This window comes from Grammomys surdaster, unplaced genomic scaffold (genome assembly GCF_004785775.1).
Source record: "Grammomys surdaster isolate TR1022 unplaced genomic scaffold, NIH_TR_1.0 100, whole genome shotgun sequence".
Taxonomy (NCBI): Eukaryota; Metazoa; Chordata; class Mammalia; order Rodentia; family Muridae; genus Grammomys; species Grammomys surdaster.
In genome coordinates this window covers 5,574,033-5,598,099 of record NW_021604579.1, presented here as the reverse complement: position 1 = coordinate 5,598,099, position 24,067 = coordinate 5,574,033, and the positions used below count along the sequence as shown (strand labels likewise).

Here is a 24,067-nt window from a genome sequence, read left to right as displayed (position 1 = left end):
GCTAGCTGCAAGAACATAGGGGGAGCTGGTATATATGCCTGCAAAGAATTTGCTAAGAAACATTCTTTTGGTCACTTTCTACCCAAATGTATTGATCTACAATAGTTTTTCAAACAGTATTTCCTAAGATATTTGAAATATCTGTTAACTTGTTTGACAGTTTTTAAATGTAGTTCCTATTCCTACCCATATCACTTATGGAGCGGTCCTAAAAGCTGACCTCTTCAAGATGGCGGTCTGCAAGTGTCATTCTCGGGCTCGCGCACCTCCCCAAGATGGCGGCGCCCGAGGCCTGGCGCGCCCGGAGTTGCTGGTTCTGTGAGGTAGCGGCAGCAACGACCATGGAGGCCACGTCCCGGGAGGCGGCGCCAGCGAAGAGCTCGGCCTCGGGCCCCAGCGCTCCCCCCGCCCTGTTCGAGCTGTGCGGGCGGGCAGTGAGCGCCCATATGGGGGTTCTGGAGAGCGGGGTGTGGGGTAAGTCGCGGAGTGAGGGGCTACCTCCAGCAACGAGCGGGGGCGGCCCAGCGGCTAGGGGGCGCGGGGGGCGAGGCCGAGAGGCCCGGGGCAAGGCCCAGCCCGGAGCACCGGGAGTTAGATTATTGAGTCGGAACATAAATTCCGTGACTGACAGGGCTGGACAGAGTGAAGACTGAAACCAAATTAGCCAGTGGACCCGAACCAAGGCTTGCCCGGGGGGCGCAGGGGGCGAGGCCAGAAGGCCCGGTATGGGGCAAAGCTGGCAGGGCCCTAGCGACGGGGGCTGGAGTGACAGGCCAGAGCCAGAGGCTCGGAACTGACACTGTCCTGGACCGGACTGAGCTGAGGATTCTCGGATATCGAACCGACGGGCAGGAATGGCCGGGCTGCCTCGGGGCAGGGGCCGAAATCGGCAGGCCCGACATAAGGCAAGGAGGCCAGCCAGGCCCGGAGCCACCTGCACTGACGGCCCAGGGCCTCCGTTGTCTGCGGGGCACACCACCAGTAGCTAGACTCCCGAAGCCCCGCGGATGGGCGGGGTGAGACAGTCCAGCGGAGAGCTAGGGACTGGAGTTGGGGGAGAAGCCGAAAGGCTGGGGGCGCCGTGGCCTGTTTGACGGCCCGAGGGCTGAAGGGAGCGCACGGACGCCCTAGACCTCACTGCTAAACTGAGCTGCTGATCCGCCCCCAGAGCAGGTAGCGCCGGAGGCCTCTTGGATGGGCCAGGGTGGTGAAGAAGGGTGGAAAGTGAGTGGAGGGGCCCGGGAGAGGTTCTGTAAGCACGGACAGGCTCGAAAGACCGGCCGGCGGGAAGGGCCGAGGAGGCCTCAGGCGGGGCAGGGGCAGGGGCAGGGGCCAGTGTATTCCGGGCTGTAGAGCCGGAGTGGGATAAGACGCGTCATGAGGAAGAGGCCTTGGTCCGAATAGGAGGGAACCGAGGCCTCAGGTCTGAGAGCGGCCGGTACCAAAGGGCTGGACCCGTCTAGACGGTCCGATCTGAGCTAAGGCCTGCAGCGCCCCGACCAGATGGCCTCTAGAAGGCCCTGCTGTAGGAGGATACCGCAGGCCAGCGGCCTGGCAACTCAAGAGGGGAAAGGGTCCACGATGTGAAAAGTGATAGTAGAGAGTTAAAGAGAAAGTTAGAGCCTTCTGAAGCAGTCCGGACTTCAGGAGAGACAAGGGAGGCCATGGGCCTGACAGAATGGTGGTAGTGGAATAGAGTCAGTCTGAAGTTGGATGATATCACAGGTCATGCCAAATGGAAGGTGGAGGAGGAGAGGGTAACATTAGAGGAGGCTCCTGGCCTTGGAGTGTACAGGGGATGTTCCACCAGGAGGCCCCAGGGTGGTGGTGATATTTTTGCCAGAAGGCAGGCCCTGGTCTGTTAAGAATTGAGAGTTGAGGGTTTTGTTAAACCATGAGGAGGTGGGTTTGAAGGGTTGCTGCTCCAGAATATGCTGTAAGGCCTTAGATGGCCAGGTAGGCCGTTTTGTGGTTGGAGTTGGCCACCATTGCTGAAAAGGCCCAAGCGCCTTCCTATAGGTGGGGGTTGGGGAGAAGAGAGGAGTAAGAAGTCCTCAGGCCGTGTGAGCAGAGGAGATTGTGAAGGCCCTGTGCCAAGCTGAGCAGAAAAAGGTCAGGCTGACCCTATGGTGAATGGGAGAAAGGCCTCAGGGGCTCAAAGAAGTCCTGGAAATGTGGCAGCCTGTTATCAGCCTGGAGATTCTTTAGATGCTAATCTTGGCTAGAAGAGGAGGTGAGTGTTAATGGAGGCCCTGGCTTGCAAAGAGGAAGCATTTAAAAGAAAAAAAGTATGGCTAGAAGGAAGCTACGAACCTGTCTTAAGAATAAAGAAAGGAACAGCAGAGTTTGTAGATAGAAGAGATGAGAATTCCTCTGAGAGGTGTGAGGGGATTGCTAAGCAGAAGGGGGCAGAGTCCAAAGGAAATGGGGGGAAGCTCTGAAGGCAAGGCTTTTCTGTGTCCTCATTACTACGTCATTATTCCTAGTTGACAGGAGTCAGAAGAGCCTGTAGTAGGCTAGATCCAGTAAGAGCTTGACTCTATCTAGTAAGAACTTTTAAAAGTGTCAAGAAAAAAGCCTGTCAAGCGCTGCTATTTTGGAGGAAGTCTCAGGGTGAGCTAGGAAACAGTCAGGAAAGGTTTCTTGGAGTCAGTGGACTAGCACTGATGAGAGGGGAAGTAAATAGAGGCAACACAACAGTGTAGTGAAAACAAAAAAATTAAAAACAAACAATGAGTCAGTGAGATGGCTCTGTCAACCCTGACAACATAAAGTCAGTTTCTGGGACCCAACTAGGAGAATTGACTCCTGCAGGTTGTCCTCTGACCTCACATCTGCCGTGTGTGCCACATCTCTTACGAGTATGAGACAAGTTCAGTAGAATAAACTATGAGACCTTATATTCCAGGGTGTGAGATGTGAAGTTTATCTTGAATGCAGTAGAGAGCTTTTGAAAGGCTTTGAGCAGAGTATGTCATTAGGAAGAGCAAGACTGAGAGAGAAAAAATAGAAAGACAGAGGTCAAAGAAGCAGTTTGTCAGATGATAGACCTACATAACTGTAATAGCACAGGGCATTAATGTTCTCATTCAACAGGTAATGAATACTTAATAGACACAAAAGAGTACACTAGATTTTTGGGCCTCATTCAGTTATTCCTCAAGTAAAGAAAAAATAAAATGAGGAAGAGCTGTGTGCTGACTCACACCTGTAATCCTAGTTCTCAGGAGGCTGAGACAGAAGGATTGCCTCAAGTTACAAGGCAGCTAGGAATGAGACCCTGTCTTTTAAAAACTGAGGTGTCCTTTTACACAGGACAGGACAGTTCAGTTCCTAGCACCCATATCAGATCAAAATTGCATGTAACTCCAGTTCCGGTGGACCCGGCACCTTCTGGCCTCTACAGGTGCCTGCATTTTTCTGCACATACCTCCATATAGACACATACATACACACCATTTTAAAATAAAATATTTTTTAAAAAGTAGATCAAGGAATGAAAGTTTCGGTATACTACAAGATCTTAAGCTTAATAGAGATGCAAAGACAATATAGCCAATATTCATTGATCTTCTTATAGGCAGGTATTGTGTTAAACAAATTACAAGCATGATCTTTAATGTTTTGAGGTAGTCGTTTCTAATCTATTCCCTCTTCACACAACCCCCCCAATACCCACATCCCTATTTTGTTTTATTGAGTCAGGATTTTGCTTTATCATCCCTGGTTGTCCTGGTACTCATTATGTAGCTCCGGCTAGCTTGAACTTGCAACAATCCTCCTGCCTCAGCTTCCCAAATGCTGGAGTAAGATTTTTCCCAACTTCTCTCTCTCTCTCTCTTTTTTTTTTTTTTTACATTAGCACTACCTCTTGTAATGAGGCCAAGGGAGAAGAATAAATAAAGGCAACCCAAAAGAGTGGAATTAGGAAACTTTCATAATCAGGGCTAGCCTTGAATTCCTGATCCTCTTGCCTCCAGGGAAACACTGATTTTGTTTTTTAAAGTATAATGCATTTAGAGAACAGTTATCTTTAATTTTCATAGGTATTATTACCTTCATAGGAAGGTAGTAGCTCAGAGTACACTCAGAGCCCAATGCTCCTTAGGCAGAAGTGTACTGACCTCAATGAGCAAGCAGGTCAGTTTGCTTAACTCACCCTTTCCTCTGAATGTCCAGCTACCTTAAGATAGATAACGTTTAGATCCCAAAAAGGGAAAAAGTAAACTTTGTGTTTTGGTTTTTATAGCCCTCCCAGGCCCAATACTTCAAAGCATCTTACCTCTGCTCAATATATATTACTTGGAGAGGATTGAGGAAACTGCTCTCAAAAAAGGTAAGTGTCATTCTTACTCTTTCTCAGTCAATGATTATAAACAAGGCACCATGATGTTCTTCAGGTAACTGATAAGCAATCAGAACTTCATGCTTTTCAAAAAACCTACCTTAGCTAGATGTGGTGTTACATACCTTTAATCCTGGAATTTAGAAGGGAGAGGTGGGTTTATCTCTATGAGTTTGAGGCTAGCCTGGTCTACAGACTCACTTCTAGGCCAGCCAAGGCTACACAGTGAGATCCTGTCTCAACAAAAGATAGAAACACCTACATAGTACTGGAAAGATGTCTTAGTGGTTTCAGCACACTTGCTGCTTTTAGGAAGAACCTGGTTTGGGTACCAACACCCTTATGGCAGTTGACAACTACATAACTCCTGTGCAGCAATCTAACATCCTCTTCTGACCGCTGTGGGCATCAGACATGCCATACAGTATACTTGAAGGTAAAGCATGCCACACATAATAAATAAATAAATAAATAAATAAATAAATAAAAGAAATACATTTCCTTCTTTTTCTTTTTTTTTCTTTTTTTGTTTTTTCTAGACAGGGTTTTTCTGTGCAGCCCTGGCTGTCCTGGAACTCACTCTGTAGACCAGACTGGCCTCGAACTCAGAAAATCCGCCTGCCTCTGCCTCCCAAGTGCTGGGATTAAAGGCGTGCACCACCACTGTCCGGCTTACATTTGTTATAAAAATTACCTTCACATCTATTTTCTCATATGTTTTCCTATAATGCCCATAACACATGTATACCATCACTTTTATGCTGATAAAACACAAACAAGCTATAACTAGAACTTTTGGACATTAGTTTTTCTATTTTAACAAGATGTTTCTCACTGGCTAATATTCATGTAACCTTGAATGGCCAAGCAGTTCTTGGTACTTAATCCAGAGAAATTCATTTACTCATTTGATTTTTTTTTCAACAGCCCTATGAAATATAATTGTATTTTATAGATGAGGAAACAAGTAGCTTTCCCATGATCATATAGCTTTAGAATACTTTATTAATATTCAAACCTCTATCATCTGTCCTTAGAGTCAAATCTTAGCTACTCAGGTAACTGTATTGCTACTCTATAGCCAGAGAACAATATGAAAGGTCGATATACTTCATTCATGGTTGGGCAGCAGGCAGCCAACTGTTAATACCTCTTCCTACAGGTCTCTCTACTCAAGCCATCTGGCGCCGACTCTGGGATGAGCTGATGAAGACAAGGCCTTCCAGTCTGGAGGTAAGTTCAGGTACCAGGAAGAACTCCAGCCTAACCTTGCATAGTTAAAAGCAAGTAGAACATACATACACAAACTGGAAACTACTGAAGTGCAGGGAGTGGGTTTGGGAGCTGAGCTCAGGTGATTGTCACACTGGTTTTGGCTCATTTGGCTTTTAACATTTACTTGTTCACCATGATTACAGGGTACACAAAACAGAAAAAGCTATGAACCCCATGGAATGCAGACCCATGATCTCTTGAGTTTTTGACAGAGCTGATGCAAAAAACTAGCAAAGAACTAAAACAACAGAACAAACCAACTCATCTTTGCTAAGTCCAAAAATTCAGTTTTTAAGACCTTGGTACATTCATCTAGCTTTAGGAGAAGCTATATAAAAAGGATTAAGTGGGGAGGGTCTGGAGAGACATGGTTCAGCAGTCAAGAGCATTGGCTGCTTTTACAGATAACCTAGGTGCAGTTCCCAGCACCTTCATGGCACCTCACAACTGTCTGTAACTTTTCTTCCAAGAAATCCAATACCCTGTTCTGGCCTCACTGAGCACCAGGCTTGTACATGGTACATAGATATACATGTAGGCAAAACAACCATACACATAAAATTAAAAACTAAAAAGGATTAAGGACTAGTTATCAGTGGTTAAAGCTACTCATTGTGTAGTGTACCCTGATCTGTGTGAACTCAGGTGAGTGTGAGTGTATAGGACAAGAGAGAGGATAGTCCTGTCTGGTTTTGTGGTAGTGGCTGTTCCTAGAATATGGAGAAGAAAAGTTGATCAGAAGTTCAAGATTGTCCTTACTACATATTAAGTTTCAAGCCTTCACTGTGTAAGACTGAGACCCTGACTTCAAAAAAACTCCTGTGAAGTAAAAAACATTCAATGTCATAGTAATATGTGGAAAAGTAGAATTTGACCTCATGTTAGTAAACCATCTTTTGGTTACAGAATGTCACTCAGATATCAAACAGATGCCTGAAACTTGTGCCTTAATGCTTTACTGGTTGGAACAAACTGTCACAATATTTATTATTCATTCATCCATCTATCCATTTATTTATTTGTTGAGGCAGGATCTATATAGTACTGGACTAGGCTGGCCTCGAACTCAGAAATCCACCTATCTGTAAATAAATCTTAATTTAAAAAAAAAGGAAAACAAGCTCTGAAGGGAACAACTTTTTTCTTCTGCCTCTTCTTGAGACAGGGTATCTCTGTATAGCCTTGGCTATCCTACAACTAGCCTTGTGGACCAGGCTGGCTTTGAATTCAGAGATCCATCTGCTCCTGAATATTTCAAAGGCTCTTAACTTACATAACTAGATTGCCTACTGAAGAGTTATAACAGGGCCAGATGTGCTGGAACAAACCTTTAATCCCAGAGCTTGGGAGGCAGAAACAGGGTCTCTGTGAGCCTGGGGGGCCAGCCTAGTCCAGTATTATATAGATAGCCAAGGCTATACAGAGATACCCTGTCTCAAGAAGAGGCAGAAGAAAGAAAAAAATTGTTCCCTTCAGAGCTTGTTTTCCTTTTTCTTTTTTCTTTTTTTAAATTAAGATTTATTTACAGATAGGCGGATTTCTGAGTTCGAAGCCAGCCTGGTCTACAGAGTGAGTTCCAGGACAGCCAGGGCTACACAGAGAAACCCTGTCTCGAAAAACCAAAAAGAAAAAAAAAAGATTTATTTACTTATTTTATGTGAGTACACTAGTCATGAGTACACTGTAGCTGTCTTCAGACACACCAGAAGAGGACATCAGATCCCATTACAGATGGTTGTGAGTCACCATGTGGTTTTTGGGAATTGAACTCAGGACCTCTGGAAGAGCAGTCAGTGCTCTTAACCCCTGAGCCATCTCTCTCCAGCCCCACAGCTTGTTTTTCTGAGACAGGGTAAATGTTGGGTTTACTAACATGAGGTAGAATTCTACTTTTCCACATATTACTATGACATTGAATGTTTTTTACTTCACAGGAGTTTTTTTGAAGTCAGGGTCTCAGTCTTACACAGTGAAGGCTTGAAGCTTAATATGTAGTAAGGACAATCTTGAACTTCTATGATGATGTCATATGATGACCTGCCTATAATTCCAACACAGAAACAGCGTTCCCAAATTAAGGTGGCTAAAGTAGTCAAATCAGCTCTGGGTTCAAGTGAGACCCTACCTTAAAAAGTGAAGTAAGCAAAGTGTCAAAGGCACCCAGTACTGACTTTGGCAGCCACAGGGACACACATGTATGAACACATACATGTATGAACACATACATGCACACAAAGATTGTTCCTTGGAACCAGATTTCTTGGGTCCAAGTCTTGATTGCTAACTTTCCTGTACCGTAACTGGTGATAAGTTCTGCCCTCTCTTCAGGCTTAGGTCTTTGTCTCAGCTGAGGAAAGTCAGTAGTACAGTAAGGAACTGGCATGTGCGAATACTTGGGTTTGGTTCCCAGCACTCAAGATTTTTACTTTAATTAGGTACTAGCTTTGGTCCCAGCATTGCCTCCTAAAAAAAGCTCACAGGCCCTAACTCCCTCTTTGGACCTGTCGAGACACTCAGTCTGACCTGTATATAAACATTAGATAGAAGTATCCTATAGCAAGTTTTACTTAATATGTATACAATAGACAAAACTGATAGGCTTAGGGGATAGCTTAATCAGTAAAGTGCCTGATTTCCTGAGCTCCCTTAAAAGTGTGTGCTCACTAGGTAAGTCTGATGGCCTGTTTGGATCCCCAGAACCCACATAAAGGCCAGACAACATAGCTGTTTGTAATCACAGTACACCCCTAGTGAGACTCTCAGGACAGCTGCCCTCAAATAATCAGTCCTTTGACATCAATGTGCATGAACACAAAAGCTAGGTATATCGGTGCCCTTAAAAAGCTGGACTGTTTTACTTGCATGTATTTATTATGTATGTGTACATGAGCCTCGTTTCCACAGGGATCTTGGATCCCCTGAAACAGCAGTTACAGATGCTGCAAGCCACTCTGTAGGTGCTGGGAACTCAATCTGGGTCCTCTGCAGGGGCCAGCTAAATTCTCCCAACTGCTCAGCCATCCCTCTGCTTTTTTTTTTTTTTTAAAGCAGTGTTTCTCTGCAGTCCTGCAACTATGTAGATCAGGCTTTCTGGCTCACAGCTGCCAACTCCTTTGGTGGGTTTTTTGTTGTTGTTTTTTTTCCCAAGGCAATGTTTTTCTATGTGGCCCTGGCTGTCCTGGACTTTGTTCTGTGGACCAGGCTGGCCTCAAACTCAGATCTGCCTTCTTCTGCCTCCCAAGTGGTGCACACTTTTAATCCCAGTGGCAGAGAGGAACAGATCCCTTCAGCTTGCTGGCCTGGTAGCCTAGCATATTTGCCAAGTCTCAACCCAATAAGAACGTCTTACCAAAAAAGGTGGATAGCACCTAAGGATGGCTACCTCTGGCCTCTCTACCTGTATATACAGCCACGAGTGAAAACAATTACCACTTGTAAGACAAGGAACACTATACATTTACCCTACAGATAGAACCAAAATATGTTCCATCCTGTTTATATCCCTCGATTATTTGTAAAATGGGGCCACTAGTAATGCATACCTCAAAGGTGTGAACACTAAGTTTGCTAATTTGTGTTACTTAGACTGAAGCCTGTCTCAGTGAGTACTCAGAAATGTTTGCTACAGGGAAGAAACATTTGACAAATTTTTGGTGTTTTCTTTGCTCTTTAGAGTGTGACTTGCTGGCGAGCCAAGTTTATGGAGGCCTTTTTTTCCCATGTTCTACGTGGAACTATTGACGTGTCTTCTGATAAGCGTCTTTGTGACCAACGCTTCTCACCTCTCTTGCACAGCTCCCGTCATGTCCGACAGCTAACCATCTGTAATATGCTGCAGGGAGCAACTGAGCTAGTGGCAGAGCCCAACCGCAAGGTTCTAGAGACCCTGGCCAGTTCTCTGCATACCCTCAAGTTCCGCCACCTGCTGTTCTCAGATGTGGCTGCTCAGCAGTCACTTCGACAGCTGTTGCATCAGCTCATCCACCATGGGGCTGTTAGCCAAGTGTCGCTGTACTCCTGGCCTGTGCCCGAGTCAGCCCTTTTCATCCTTATCCTTACCATGAGTGCTGGCTTTTGGCAGCCAGGCCCTGGTAGCTTGCCTTGCCGCCTCTGTGGTGAAGCCTCCCGAGGCCGGGCCCCATCTAGAGATGAAGGGTCTCTATTGCTAGGCTCTCGCAGGCCTCGGCGGGATGCAGCAGAGCGATGTGCTGCAGCATTAATGGCTACCCGGCGGAAAAGTGAAGTCAAGCAGATGCCCAGGGCTGTACCTACCACTCGTGTAACACGCCGCAGCACACAAGAGAGCCTGACAATAGGTGGAACAGACTCTAAGTTTTACCTCCCAGCCACCTCTTATGAGGCTTCTGGCACTAAGCAGCCATCCTCTGCTCCAGCTGCAGCCTCCTCTGCCTCCCCTTCCACATCATCCAAACGGGCTCCAGCTAGCTCAACCTCACAGCCTAAGCCCTTAAAGCGTTTCAAACGAGCTACAGGGAAGAAAGGTCCACCCCGCACCCGTCAGGGGTCTGGTGCAGAGTCTGAAGACCTGTATGACTTTGTTTTTATTGTGGCTGGTGAGAAAGAGGATGGTGAAGAGATGGAGATTGGGGAAGTAGCTTGTGGAGCTCTAGATGGAACAGATCCCAGCTGTTTGGGGCTCCCAGCACTAGAGGCATCCCAGAGATTCCGCAGCATTTCCACCTTGGAGCTGTTCACAGTTCCTCTCTCCACAGAAGCAGCTCTGACATTGTGCCATCTGCTGAGTTCCTGGGTATCACTGGAGAGCCTTACACTTTCCTACAATGGTGAGCGCCTGAAGGAACAGGGCTGGGCTTGCATCTCTCAAAAGCACTGAGCCTAATCAAGAGTGGGGAGTATGATCAAGGAGGTGGAGATGTGGTTATTTGTGTCTCATGGAGGCAAAAGAGAAACACAAAAGACATTGGCATACAGTGTTAGGAATGGAAAATGAGTCTGTAGTCGGGATTTACCATTAGAAGAAAGGCTGAGGAGCTGAGGAGTCCGAGACAGAGGGCAGTCCAGACCAGACAGGGCTCTGGATGTATATCACACCGGTCAAATTAAAGCAACTGACCAATGTTTTTTTTTAAAGGAAGAAAGGAAAAGACAAAGAACCAGAACAGCTACCTATAAGATAGTCTTCTGTCCTTAACCACTAAATCAGACACTGTCAGCAAAATTTACAATCCGACTAAAACTACCTAAATTGCTAAATACTACTACAGAAACCACATGATGTGCCACTCATGGCCATCAGCCTCCTAATATTCCTCATTGTATCTGCAACACCAACTCCATTCCAATCTGCCAGTTCTAAACTGGCATAAGTCATACATGACTCTCTTCAACTAGCCTGCTTCTGAGTTCCCCCTTTCCTTCTTCATCACAATGTAAGATACCTTATCTGAAGCTAATTCCTCATATTCTAGATCTATATTTCCTCCTTCTCTAGAGAGGCATGCTTCTCAAATGCTTTAGCAATTTTCATACACTTGGGCTCTTCTATCTAACATTAGATATTCTCAAAATACTAATCTAATTTTTAACACTGACCTTATGAAATGGCTTGCCCTGATAAGTCTGCTTAGCAAACTATAGAGCCAGTATTCAAGCTCAGATACGTTGACTTCAAAATCTATTGTGTTAAGTCACTATATACCCTTCTTTCTACTGCTTCTTCCACCACCAGAACATTAAATCCCTGTCTCCACCAACATTCTTATTTCCTTCCCTTCCCTCTTCAGGATATAGTTTTCTCCACCACCAGAACATTAAATCCCTGTCTCCACCAACATTCTTACTTCCTTCCCTTCCCTCTTCAGGATATAGTTTTCTCTACTATCTGCACCTTCACTAGCGCACAAAGTAAGGTGCAGTCATCCAGGTCCTCCTTGCTGCTAGATTTCACACGCACCTTCCCAACTTAATCGCCCATTTATCATCTCTTCCCGAGGCAGATGTAGTGGTACATGTTTATCACACACTTGGAAGGCTGAGGTAGATAGATCTCTGTGAATTCAAGGCCAGCTTGATCTACATGGTGAGCTTAGTGACAGCCAGGGTTACAAAGATAAACTCCCTAAAACAACAACAAAACCTTATTTTTTGTGTGTGTGTGAAATATTTCCATTATCTCAGTGGTTCTCATCCTAATTATCAGTTTCTCAGAATTCTCCCACTTTATCTCCTTTCTAGACAATTGTATCCATTCCTGTAGCTGCAACAGCCAGTGATACTAATTCCCTTTACTTAGCTGAAGACATTATTAGCCCTATCTTTTTTCCTGAATGTCCTGATCCATTTACTCAGCTTACTAATAGGTATCAGCCTTCCAACTCATTTCCAACCTGGATACACTATCATTATACTGTCCCTTCTGCTTACAAAGACATCATAACTGGCTCAGTTGCTCAAAGAAACAAAGATTCTGTCTCTTCCAAAATATTTAGTCACTAGGCCCTACTTTGACACTTTCCAAATCCAGTTATACCTGTATCCTTAGTTCAGATTATCATTACTCGTCACCTGACTTATCTCAGCAGGCCTTCCTGCATACAATCCATTGTTTGTACTGTACAAGTATTCCTTTAAACATACAGTTTGACCCATTTATTCCTTCACAGGCCAAGCATGGTAGTATTAGGCAAGTGGAGGCAGGACGATAATGGAAGTAAGGCTATCATTGGCAACATATTTAGTTTGGAAAAACACGAGACACATACTATCTTCTATATAATGTAGGCTGCCATTAAACTCACAATCCTGCCTCCACCTCCCACATGGGATTACAGGCATGCACCACCTCCAGATTTAATTGGATTGTGTTGCCCATGTTCACTCCTGCTTGCCCTTCATGCTTTACATACTGGTGTATTCCAGCTTACAACCTGTTGCTCAGACAATGTCAAGTTTTTCTGCCAGAACTTTCTTCTCCCTTGTAGTTTATTTAAAGCTGAATTGGGAAGCCTTACTGAGAAATCCCAGTGTTCAGTATGCATCCTTCACACATCCATTGTACTCCTGCTTCCTCAGTTCCTGTTTTGTCTTATCAGGCTATATGGACAAGAACATTACATGCTCCTTGTGTCTAGGAGAGGGAAACAATGCTGGTTAAAGTTTACCTCAACGAATACATCAATAGCAACAACATAATATAAAGAAAGAGGAACTGGCTTCCAAGGTTACTTAAGATTAGATTATTAAGCATGCTACCATACCTTTGAAAATTCTTCGTATTCATTCTTTGGAAGATGCTTTGGTTCTTTCTGTTTGTTGGTTTGCTTGTTTTTTCCTTTTCTATTATATCAAACCCAACAACTCATGCATGTTAGGCATGTACTCTACCACTGACCGAATGTGCATCCAGTCAACAAGTGTTCTTCCTGCCATTCCCACCTAGAGTTCACTGGTTGGACCATCATTACTTCTCAGTTTACAAGTGTATTCCATGACCTATGAGATCAAGTTCTTTACAGCTTAGCTTTCGAGACTTTCCACAATATTGGATCCAGTACCTCACTCTGTAGAGCTGTTTCCAGACACCCAATCTAGTACCCCACTCATAACTTGCTTACTCCTGGATAGGACATGATTATCCAACATCCTCTCCCCCTTCAAGGCCATGCATCTTTATCAAGCTTAGATTCTATATATCTACATACCTGTGGAGCTCTCTGAATCTACTGTTACCAGCACAACCGTATTCTGATGTCTCTAGAGTATAGTATAGCCGATAGCAATTTGCTAGTTACCTGAGGAAAAGGTAAGAATGGGTGAATAATCAAGAATTTCTTAAAGATATGACCTACAGCCAGGCATGGTGGTGCATACTTATGATCATAGCCCTAGAGACGCAAAGGGAAGTATTAAGGTCTAGAGCTTTGTTTTAAAACTAAAAATATGGCATCTTATTAAAAGCTCAAGATTTGGTTGTAATCAATAGAAATATTTATGGAGTTCTCACTGAATATTCTGCTTAAATTTCCACAGCTGTAACCTAATCTCTTTTGCCATAGGTCTGGGCTCCAATATCTTCCGCCTCCTGGACAGCCTACGGGCCCTGTCAGGCCAGGCTGGATGTCGCCTCCGTGCCCTGCATCTCAGTGATCTTTTCTCACCACTGCCCATCCTGGAATTGACCCGTGCCATTGTGCGAGCCTTGCCCCTGTTGCGGGTCCTGTCTATTCGTGTTGACCACCCAAGCCAGAGGGACAACCCTGCTGTACCAGAAAATGCTGGGCCCTCTGGACACATAATTGGGGATGAAGAAATACCAGGTGAAGCAGTGTGTATGCACATACACATATCTCTAGTTATATGTACAGCTGCATTTGGGTGGGTAGATGAAGGGAACTTCAACTACATATCCATTTCCTCTCAACCCTGCTGCCACTTTGTTTCCCCCTTTACAAGATGTCATTCCTTTAAATAACCAACCTTAGGTTAAACAGATCCTGAGACTGCTGTGAGCATGACCAGGACAACTATCTCTAAACAGGGGATCTTAACTGATAACTCTTAATCTAGATTTGGTGCTCCTTCATTATGTTTCTTTTTCCTTTTATGTCTCCTCTTGTGTACTGTGCATCTGCTATCTGTATGTATGTGTGTGCATGTGTCTGTCTGTCTGTATGGGGAGGCCACAAGTTGACACTAGGTATCTTTCTCTAGTTTTTTGTTGTTGTTGTGTGTGCCCACATATATACTACTGTAGAAATCAGGGAACAACTTTTGGGTTTCAGGTCTGTGCTCCACTGTGGAATGCAGAGACTAAATCTAGAATTGTGCAGCAAACACTTTTGCCTCCTGAATTTTTGGAGTTTTTGTTTGTAATTCTGGGAATTGAACTTAGGACTTCACACATGCTAGGCAAACATCTTACAATTGAGCTATATTTCTAGTCCTCTATCTTATGTTTTTGAAAATGTGTCTCTTTCTGAACCTGGGAGCTCATGATTTTGGGTAGACTGGCTCACCAGTGACTCCAAGACTTGCCTTACTCCACCTTTCCAGTGCTGGAATTTCAGGTGTAGGCCACAACAGGCCTGCCGTTTATGTAAGTTCTAGGAATCCAAACTCAGGGCTTCACACTTAACTTACACAGAAAACAACCCCTGAGGTATCCACCCAAGTTCCTCCATATTCTATATTTGCATCTCTGAATACAAAGACAAGATTTTATGTTTAGTGGTCCATTTCTAGAACTTACATATAATAATGTCTGACACATAGCAGGAGCAGGATAAGATAATAGATAAACCATCTTCTAGTGAATCTACTACATGTAGTAGAGGGCCAGTAAGAGAACTCAGCATGAAGAGGCACTTTCCACCAGGCCTGAAATATCCTCAGAATGCACATGGTACAAGTGACTCTTGCAAGTTGTTCTTTGAACATGAGCGCTATAGTACAAACATGCCACACGTAAAATACATGGTTTGTTTTTTTATTTTTTTGGAGACAGAGTAGCCCTGACTGTCTTAGAACTTACTCTGTAGAACAGGCCAGCCTTGAACTCATATAGAACCACCCACCTCTGCCCCCTGAGTTCTGAAACTAAAGGTGTGTGTTAGCACATCTAAAATATGTGTATTTTTAAGTGAAGTAGAAAAGGCTAACTGGAATGTCCTCTTCCTCTCACATACAGAAAACTGCCTAGAGCAGTTGGAAATGGGATTTCCACGTGGAGCCCAGCCAGCCCCGCTGCTCTGCTCTGTTCTCAAGGCCTCAGGTTCTCTACAGCAACTCTCACTGGACAGTGCCACCTTTGCCTCTCCTCAAGACTTTGGGCTTGTGTTGCAAACACTCAAAGGTAGGAATGGTGCAGGTGGGTAGATAGTGACCTAGCATTGTTCTCTGGGAAAACTAGGCCGCATCATCCATGGCTTATGTCTCCTATCCAGAATACAACCTATCCCTGAAGAGGCTGAGTTTCCATGATATGAATCTTGCAGACTGTCAGAGTGAGGTGCTCTTTTTGCTAAAGAATCTGACCCTTCAAGGTAAGATCCTAGCCCAAAAACTGAGCATCCTGTGTCCTTATCGTAGCTTTGTCATTATCTTAGTCTGCAAACCACTATTCTCCTAGTCATTTATCTTCCTAGACTATAAAGGATATAGAACCTGCATGACCTTCCTTCTAACATCGAAGATTTTAGTACCTCACCCAGTTTTGTTTTGTTTTTTAAAGGGGCTGTCAGAAATGGTGGTAGCACCTGAATGGGTTCAATTAAAAAAAATAAATAAGATAGTGGGGAGAAATAAACCTGCTACTGTGTGTGGATGTTCTCTTCAGATAATCTCCACCCCTGCAAACACATCAGTTACTATAGGGGTGGAGGGTGGAGGGAAGTGGATAAAAAAATTATCCATGCAGAGATGTTCCTCAGACAGGCTCAATAACCTATTTGAATTGAGTTTCAATATTGCTTGGATCATTATAGATTATCAGACCAACCTGGGACAGGATGGACAGCACCACCCCTACTTCAGTCACCTAAATATTCTACTTTGTCTTGACAGAGATTACCTTCTCCTTCTGTCGTCTATTTGAGAAGTGCCCAGCCCAATTTCTTCCTGAGATGGTTGCTGCTATGAAGGGCAACTCTACACTGAAGGGCCTTCGACTACCAGGGAACCGCCTGGGTAGGGACTATACCCTTGAGAGGAGGGAAGGAAAGAACTAGGCCAAAGGACCTAGAAACTTTTGGGGTAAAGGTACTGACCAGTCCACTGAGAAGGCTGAGGTTGCAATTTAAGTACTAGGTCTTCAGAACTGTTAGCTCCTGAGATAGGATACCTTTGTTTTCCTGTCGGTAGGTAGAGTAATGAGTATCCCCCCCCCCTTCCAGGGAACGCCGGCCTATTAGCCCTAGCAGATGTTTTCTCAGAGGATTCTTCCTCTTCTCTCTGTCAGCTGGACATCAGGTATGCTAGGGGTTGGGAGACAAGGGATAGGGGAGAAAGGAATATACTACAGACAAAAGCCTAGTTGCTTCCTGGATATCTAATTCATCTCATCCCTACCAGTTCCAACTGCATCAAGCCAGATGGGCTTTTGGAGTTTGCTAAACGACTGGAGCGCTGGGGCCGAGGGGCCTTTGGTCACCTACGCCTCTTCCAGAACTGGCTGGACCAGGACGCAGTTACAGCAAGAGAAGCAATCCGGAGACTCCGGGCTACCTGCCACGTGGTTAGCGACTCATGGGACTCAACCCAGGCCTTTGCAGATTATGTCAGCACCATGTGATGGGGCCCATACCTCACAGGCCCATCCTCAGTACCATCAGCTTGCAGGGGCTGAGCCATGGGCTGCCCAGAATCCCCAACCACTGAGTCTGTCATCTTCCTCCTGCCACTTTGTCTATTTCTGTTTTGTTTTCATCTTTCCTTGCACTGAGGTCCTGGAGGCCTTGATGAGTCCCAGCAAAGGCATTCCCACAGCTGAGTTCAGAGGCTTTGGGCCACTTACTCAGTACTCTGGGAACCCCAGGCCAGGAGGTTATGGGTCTCTATCTTCACTGAGGAAAAAGCCCCCTACCCCTGCTCTGGGGTCTCCTGCTTGATTTCTCAAGCAGGCACCCAGGCTTTAGAGAAGTATAGGAATGCCTACCACCAGGCCTCTTCCCTCCTGGGCTTACCAATCTGTTCCCAGGCCTCAGTCCCTTTCATACCTTTATTCCTTTCTTTCTTTCTTTTTTTTTTTTTTTTTAAAAAAAAAAACCAAAAAAGTTTTTCTTATAAAATAAATTTTGGGCAAACATCATGCAGCCCTTCTTGATGATTTTCTCCCAGAGAACAAAACTGAACAGAGCCTCATGAGGCAGACAACCCCCTTTTCCTGTATCCTTTCCCAAACTACTACAGACCAGCTGGTTATCAGTGAAGACCCCGCTGCTCCTCATGAGAACGTTGGTGGAAGACGAAGGTGATGGCTGTGGATGAAGCATCCCAGGCAGCCTGGAGTACCTCATCCTGGAGCCCTCGTTTATCTGTGCTGTGATTCCACTGAGCCAGGTCTGAAGTACAGTCAGAACCATCAGGGGGTGGCCGGACCTGGCGGCTGTTTACACAACGGCGGCAATGCAGTCTGAGGTCAGAGAACAGAATTGTGGTCACTGCAGATTTCTGTGCTGTTCAGGTAGCAAAGAGGTAATGACAAGGCACTCCACATACCTGTCATGTGTGTCACTGAGGCTGGATTCATCCAGGGTAAACAGCTCTTTGAGCTCGCCAAGAGAGAAGTGGCGCTCCACATCCTGTTCTTCATCTACCACACAGCTGCTCAGAGCCTTCTTGTGGCTCTGCCTCTGAAAGATCTTCTCCTCAATTGTTCCTGCCTAGAAATGGGATGAAATGTAGGACTCAACTGTTCCTGTAGATACTGAGGGAGCAGGAAAACCCAGGGTTTAAAGACATCTTGAGAAAGGGCAATTATCTGCCTTAGAAGAGATCCATTTTCCTAGTTCTAGAGTCAAGTCTGTCCTGGCCATTTGCTGCATCAGTGGAGAGTGTCGGGGCCTGGCTAAATCCGTTTAGGGTAAACAGGTTATCTGTATCACAGCGCCCTTCACACCAAGCCCAGCTCTCATTATTCAGTATCATTTGACTATTTTATGTCATATGCTAGTAATAGGATGCAAGAAAGAATGAAGTATGATCACCATCACAGAGGTCACAGAACACTTCAATAGACAGGCTCTATAAACAGACTTGTACAATGGCAGAAGGCTGAAATACTCAGGGTCTCATGAAAGGAATGATCAAAGAGTCAAGAAGTTCAGAAAGCATTGAAAACAGATTCTCTTCAGGCTGACTCCAGAAAAAAAAAAAGAAAAAGGTAGGCTAGAAGCCAAGAAGAAAGTCAAAAATTGGGCATAATGGGGTGAGAAACAAAGAAGGTCAGTTGTTCAGGAGGCTGAGGCAGGAAGATTTCTTGGACAAGGTGGAAGATTCTAGAAACATTAGGGTAAAGTAAATATGTGAGTATAAGAAACCTAGAAAGGATGAAAGAGTAAGATGATCTGATCTCTATTAAAGCCTTGAAAACCAGTTGGAGAGATGGCTCAGCAGTTAAAGAACACTGACTGTTCTTCCAGAGGTCCTGAGTTCATTTCCCAGCAGCCACAAGGTGGCTCACAACCATTTGTAATGGGATCTGATGCCCTCTTCTGGTGTGTCTGAAGACAGCAAATATATATATATAATCTTTTTTTTTTTTTAAAAAAAAGCTTTGAAAACAAATGAGGACCACACCTTAAGAATGAGTAGTAGATGAGGGGAACTCAGATCATTAGGATCATTAGAGATGAACATGACACCTGCAGGACACTCAGAGCAGAGCTACTACATTTGGGAAAGAAATGTCCAAAATCATCAGTGAGACAGAGTTCAGGACAACAGTATGCATGATCTGTAGTGGATAATTGAGAACATTGTCTACCACTTCTTAGCCCAATTGGACATGGAGTATGAGACAATTTTAAAGCAAATGACAAAGTATGAAAGAAAATAGTGCCCTATGAAAAATATGTACTGACCAAGCATCCAAAGAATACAGCAAGAAGCATCTAGAGGACAGGGAGAGAAAAGAAAAGGGAAGAGAACAGAATAAAGGTCTCAGGGTTAGGTCATAGTATAGCCAGAGAAAGGCAGGAGGACTAAAAAGAGACACTGATAAACAGTTAAGATAAACAGGTCCTGCCGGGCGGTGGTGGCGCACGCCTTTAATCCCAGCACTTGGGAGGCAGAGGCAGGCGGATTTCTGAGTTCGAGGCCAGCCTGGTCTACAGAGTGAGTTCCAGGACAGCCAGGACTATTCAGAGAAACCCTGTCTCAAAAAAAAAAAAAAAAAAAAAACAGGTCCTGTTTCATGACCCACCCCTACTCTGACCACCATCACCATTCTTACAGAGAGCAGTCGGTAGATATAGCAGATCTTCTTTTGACCATCACGCCAGACTCGGGCCATAGCTTGTTCATCATTGGCTGGATTCCAGTCAGGATCAAACATGACCAGCCGGTTAGCACCTATGAGGTTAAGACCACAGCCCCCAGCTTTGCTACTCAGCATGAAAACAAAATCAGGACTCTGGGAAGAAAAGAAACAAGAAAGGAGGGGTAGGGTACACACACTTGGAACCTAAACTAGGCTCCTCCTCAGCTCAGCCAACTTGTCTCCCACTCTTCTAGACTCACACTTAGGACCATAGGTTGGTCTGCCTACCATTCAATTCTCCCACCCACAAAATCATTTTCTAAGCCAGTCATCACCATCAGCTTCATCTTACCACACCCACCACAACACAAAACAAAACTAAAACAGTGAAGCACAACCACCACACAGCTTCTCTGTCAACACTTATCACTGTTCCTGCACTGCTATACTTACTGATGGGCTATTGAAGCGCTCCACAACCTTGGCTCGCTTCTTAATGGACATCGTGCCATCCAGGCGAACATACAAGTACCTTGAGGGAGATCCAAGACCCAAGAAGCATAAATCAGTTGAACTATGGTTAGCAAGAGGACTAGATTAACCATACTTGAGGCTGTTGATGCATAGTCTGAGGCTTCCCTAAGAGAAGGACACAGAAGGGCAGGAATTCTCATCTGTGGGAGTACTTGAAAGATTCCTTGGGTAAAGATGGAGCTACTGCCATCACAGCCACGAGGTAAGAGAAAATCCTCATAGAGCCACACCTTGATAAACATCCAATAATCAGAAAACTCTTGTCTTCCTAGAGTGTCAGTGAGGAAGACACATCTCTTTGCTAGCCAGCCTATTAGCCTCTTCCCTACCTTCGAACCCGGCACAGCTTTTCAAAGAGATCCAATGTCTGAGTATAATTAGACACCAGCACGACTTTGTCACTGCTACGGCTTCGAGTCATGGCCAGAATGTAGTCAAGGACCAGCATCTTACCTGGAAGAGTGGCTATTATCAGTCCTCACAATTGGTCATCCAGTGCCCCACAGTTGTTATATTCGATATGTTGCCTTCAGACAGACTAGCTTCAGCACAGAGGTAATTTCCTAGCCTTCTCCTATAGTTACTCCTCCAAGGAGACCATCTGCTGATTAGGAGGGCTCACCTGACAGCTGTGGCTCTACAGCTTTAGAATTATAACCAGGTGGGAAGATACCCAAAGTGCCCTCAAAACCATCCTCCTCTTCCACACACTTGTCATAGATTAGAGCTGGATCTGGGAGGGAAAAAAAAAAAAAATCAACCAAACAAATCCATATCAAAATGCTAGTGCCTCTGATTGTCTGAAGCTTGTACTTCAGTGCTCACCTTCTGGATATCTGGTACTAACATAAGGCCTCATTTACAACTAGACTAGCTTAGTGTACACCCTCCCAATTTCCCATGGGTTGTAGCCAGTATCATCTGGAAGCCTCTCCATCACTCACTTATATGTGCTCCCAACAACAAAAGGAACATCATGTTATTCAAGAGAATGAGTGCATATAAGCACTTACATACACAGCCCAGCACGTCTCAAGCATCAAGGATTGACTGGGCAGAAGACAATGGAAAAGTCTCCATTGTATAGGTGTAATTCAGAAGAGTCCACATGTGGCCTCCATGAGGTCTCGAGAGAAGTCACAGAAACTTCCACTCCCTGCTCACTCACACAGAAGATACTGGGTATGGATGCACTCACGATTACACAGCTTCTTTAGAGAGGTGATGGAAGACAAGGAAGACACACTCATCTTGCCCTCATGCAATTCTTCTTCAGGCTTAGCCTGTCTCAGAAATCTCTTGTATAGCTCAGTTTGAAGGGGTGTCAGCCTGAAAGTAAAAGGGCGGGTAGCTTAATAGAGAAGACTGGAGCGCACACACACAGCTACCCTGAGAACACTGAAATTCAGCCACACTTCAGAAGCTAAGCTTTAACCCACTCACTGTCTACCTTTCAAGCAAGGTCAGTACCTACAACAAACCACCTGCTCAATCTTCACTGGCAGATACTTAGAAAGGATATCAGATGTTCTCCGTATCAGGCACCTAGGGAGGGGAAAAGGCAAGAGATGGTGAGACCGAAGCACTAGAATAAGATCTAAAGGACCACAGGCTCACTACCTTATTTACAGTAGGTCGGACCGATCATTCCTGAGATGTGTCAGCCTCATCATTTCACATGACATTTACTCACTTGTTTATATCAGGGTTTCAAAACTGCCTAGCTTAAACTGACAATGCCTTTTGTTCCTTCCATTCAGCTTATTGGCTGGTCCTTAAAAGTAAACTAGGGTCTCACATTCACCATGCAACTGTCAAAAAAAGTGGATCACAAACTTTGCCTCTACCCCCCTTTTTTTTTATGTGCATGAGTATTGATGTTGCATGTATGTCTATGCACTATGTTCATCTCTGATGCCCTCAGATAGAGGAAGAGGGTACCAGTTCTCCTGGAACAGGAGTTATGGATGCTACCACGTAGGTGTTGGAAATCCTCTGCCAGAACAAACCATGTACTTAACCACTAAGCCAACACAACTCTCCAGTACCTAAATTACTGGTCTTTATTGGGAGGCTTCTATCTGTATTTGCACAGGCATCAGCTGTCACATAACTCCAGAGTCAGCCAGCTCTATTTCCTGAGCAGGTTAGGAAGAATAGAGAGGCATCTTCTGAGCACCTACCTGGTCAGGCACAATAACACATGCCTGTAATCCCATTATCTGGGAGGTAGCCTGGGATGCATGAGATACAATCTCCAAAAAAAAAAAAAAAAAAAAAAAAAGAGACAGGCGGAAGGGGGGACAGCAGCTTGATATGACACAATAACTCTGCTATCTAAAATTGGTAGGAAGAGGTAGCCATGAAGTTGGGAGGGCAAAACATTCATAATGAAAGTTATCAGCAGTTCATACCAATAACAGGAGCCCAGAATGTACCTGCCTGTGGTTCATTTGAAACCCACTGGGGAAAAAAAATAAGCACTCTTGGCCTAGGAGCCACACAAAAATTCTTCAGCTCTTTAACCCAACACACAACTAGTCTACACATAAAAAGCCTGATGCTTTAGGCTAAAAACAACTGTCAAGAAGCCTCTGAACCCCTAACAAGGATACGTCTTGTTCAGGAAGACTAACTGAACCACAGAAGAGCTTCTTCAGGAAGTTGATAGAACAAAACCAGGCCACAGGGCTACTCAAAGGAGAACTTACTCTGTACAACTATGTTATTTATACAGTGACAATTTGTGGCACGGATCCCATTCCTGCCCTCAAACTCCAGTCCTTAAAGGCTGCAGACAGACCAAGCCCACAGATTTAGCAGTTCTCAGATGGCCTGGAAGGCTAGTACCTATTCACAATACTTATGAGCTCCCGCAAACGTTCCTCGCCACGCTGCCTATCTGCCTCGCTGGCGGCTGCATCTCGACTCTTCAAAATTGGCAACTCAAAATGCTTCTTGAATTCATGGGCAGTTCCTAAACAGAGAAGATAATTGAATATTAAAACATGTAAAAGTAGAATGATTTCTCACTGCTAATGACAGACCACCCTGTGATTAGTCACCTTCCCTGCTGAGAACAAAGCTGAACAAAATGCAGGCAATATGATTCAATGAATCAGGCAGGGAAGACTTGAGAAGTTAAATATAATTAGATGGTAATGCTCCAGTAAAAAACCTTACAGTAACTGTAAATGGACTAAAATTCCAACTATAATATAAAGACACAGGCTAAGGGTATGGTTCAGTGGGTAAAAAAAGCACTAGCAGCACAAGCTGCACAACTCAAATTCCATCTCTAGAACCCATGACAAAAGCTAGATGTACTGGCACACATCTGTAATTCCAGCATTGCTACAGGGAACTAGGAGGCAGGAGAAAGGAGAATCACCTAAAAGCTTGAGAACACAGGAGCACCAGAAACAAGAAAGTCCTTGTCTTAACAAGAATCAATCTCTAAAAGCTGCCCTTTGACCTCCAGATGAGTGATATGATATACTCATTCATATACAATCACTTCCATACACACATAAAATAAATTTAAAAAACAACCAGGCAGTGGTGGCACATCTCTTTAGTCCCAGCACTCAGGAGGCAGAGGCAGGAGGATCTCTGTGAGATAAAAGCCAGCCTGCTCTACAGAATGAGTCCCAGGATGGCCAGGGCTACACAGAGAAACCATGTATTAAAAAAAATAAGGCCGGGCAGTGGTGGCGCACGCCTTTAATCCCAGCACTTGGGAGGCAGAGGCAGGCGGATTTCTGAGTTCGAGGTCAGCCTGGTCTACTGAGTGAGTTCCAGGACAGCCCGGGCTATAAGAGAAACCCTATCTCGAAAAACCACAAAAAAAAAATAAAAATAAAAAATAAAAAATAAAAAAATAAAAAAAATAAAAAAATAAAATTAAAAGCCGGCCAGTGGTGGCACACGCCTTTAATCCCAGCACTTGGGAGGCA

At 44.7% G+C, this 24,067-nt stretch overlaps 2 protein-coding genes across 2 annotated transcripts in view; one reads left to right on the top strand and one right to left on the bottom strand.

Annotated features, from left to right (window-relative positions):
* The first annotated feature begins 139 nt into the window (after window positions 1–139).
* Window positions 140–17,471, top strand: Lrrc41 (leucine rich repeat containing 41). Its single transcript, XM_028787378.1, has 10 exons — window positions 140–474; window positions 4,250–4,336; window positions 5,508–5,578; window positions 9,294–10,425; window positions 13,657–13,917; window positions 15,288–15,452; window positions 15,544–15,642; window positions 16,163–16,285; window positions 16,492–16,567; window positions 16,670–17,471. Exons 1-10 carry the CDS (start codon window positions 276–278, stop codon window positions 16,887–16,889), a joined length of 2,433 nt encoding a protein of 810 aa, XP_028643211.1. The 5' UTR covers window positions 140–275; the 3' UTR covers window positions 16,890–17,471.
* Rad54l (RAD54 like) overlaps window positions 17,302–24,067 on the bottom strand; it is a 29,697-nt gene continuing 22,931 nt past the window's right edge. Inside the window, exons 11-19 of the mRNA XM_028787388.1 lie at window positions 22,962–23,088; window positions 21,582–21,656; window positions 21,310–21,440; window positions 20,734–20,844; window positions 20,441–20,564; window positions 20,031–20,109; window positions 19,551–19,730; window positions 17,816–17,979; window positions 17,302–17,729 (exon numbers count right to left, since the gene is read on the bottom strand). Coding sequence (XP_028643221.1) covers window positions 17,519–17,729; window positions 17,816–17,979; window positions 19,551–19,730; window positions 20,031–20,109; window positions 20,441–20,564; window positions 20,734–20,844; window positions 21,310–21,440; window positions 21,582–21,656; window positions 22,962–23,088 — 1,202 coding nt within the window. The 3' untranslated portion in view covers window positions 17,302–17,518. The remainder of the gene's footprint in view (window positions 17,730–17,815; window positions 17,980–19,550; window positions 19,731–20,030; window positions 20,110–20,440; window positions 20,565–20,733; window positions 20,845–21,309; window positions 21,441–21,581; window positions 21,657–22,961; window positions 23,089–24,067) is intronic.

What these genes read in the sequence shown, in the direction of transcription:
- Lrrc41 (XM_028787378.1), top strand. Translation starts at nt 276, where the DNA reads ATGGCGGCGCCCGAGGCCTGGCGCGCCCGGAGTTGCTGGTTCTGTGAG. An exon ending in CCTTACACTTTCCTACAATG is followed by an intron (nt 10,426 to 13,656) that starts GTGAGCGCCTGA and finishes CTTTTGCCATAG; the next exon opens with GTCTGGGCTCCAATATCTTC. An exon ending in TGGGGATGAAGAAATACCAG is followed by an intron (nt 13,918 to 15,287) that starts GTGAAGCAGTGT and finishes TCTCACATACAG; the next exon opens with AAAACTGCCTAGAGCAGTTG.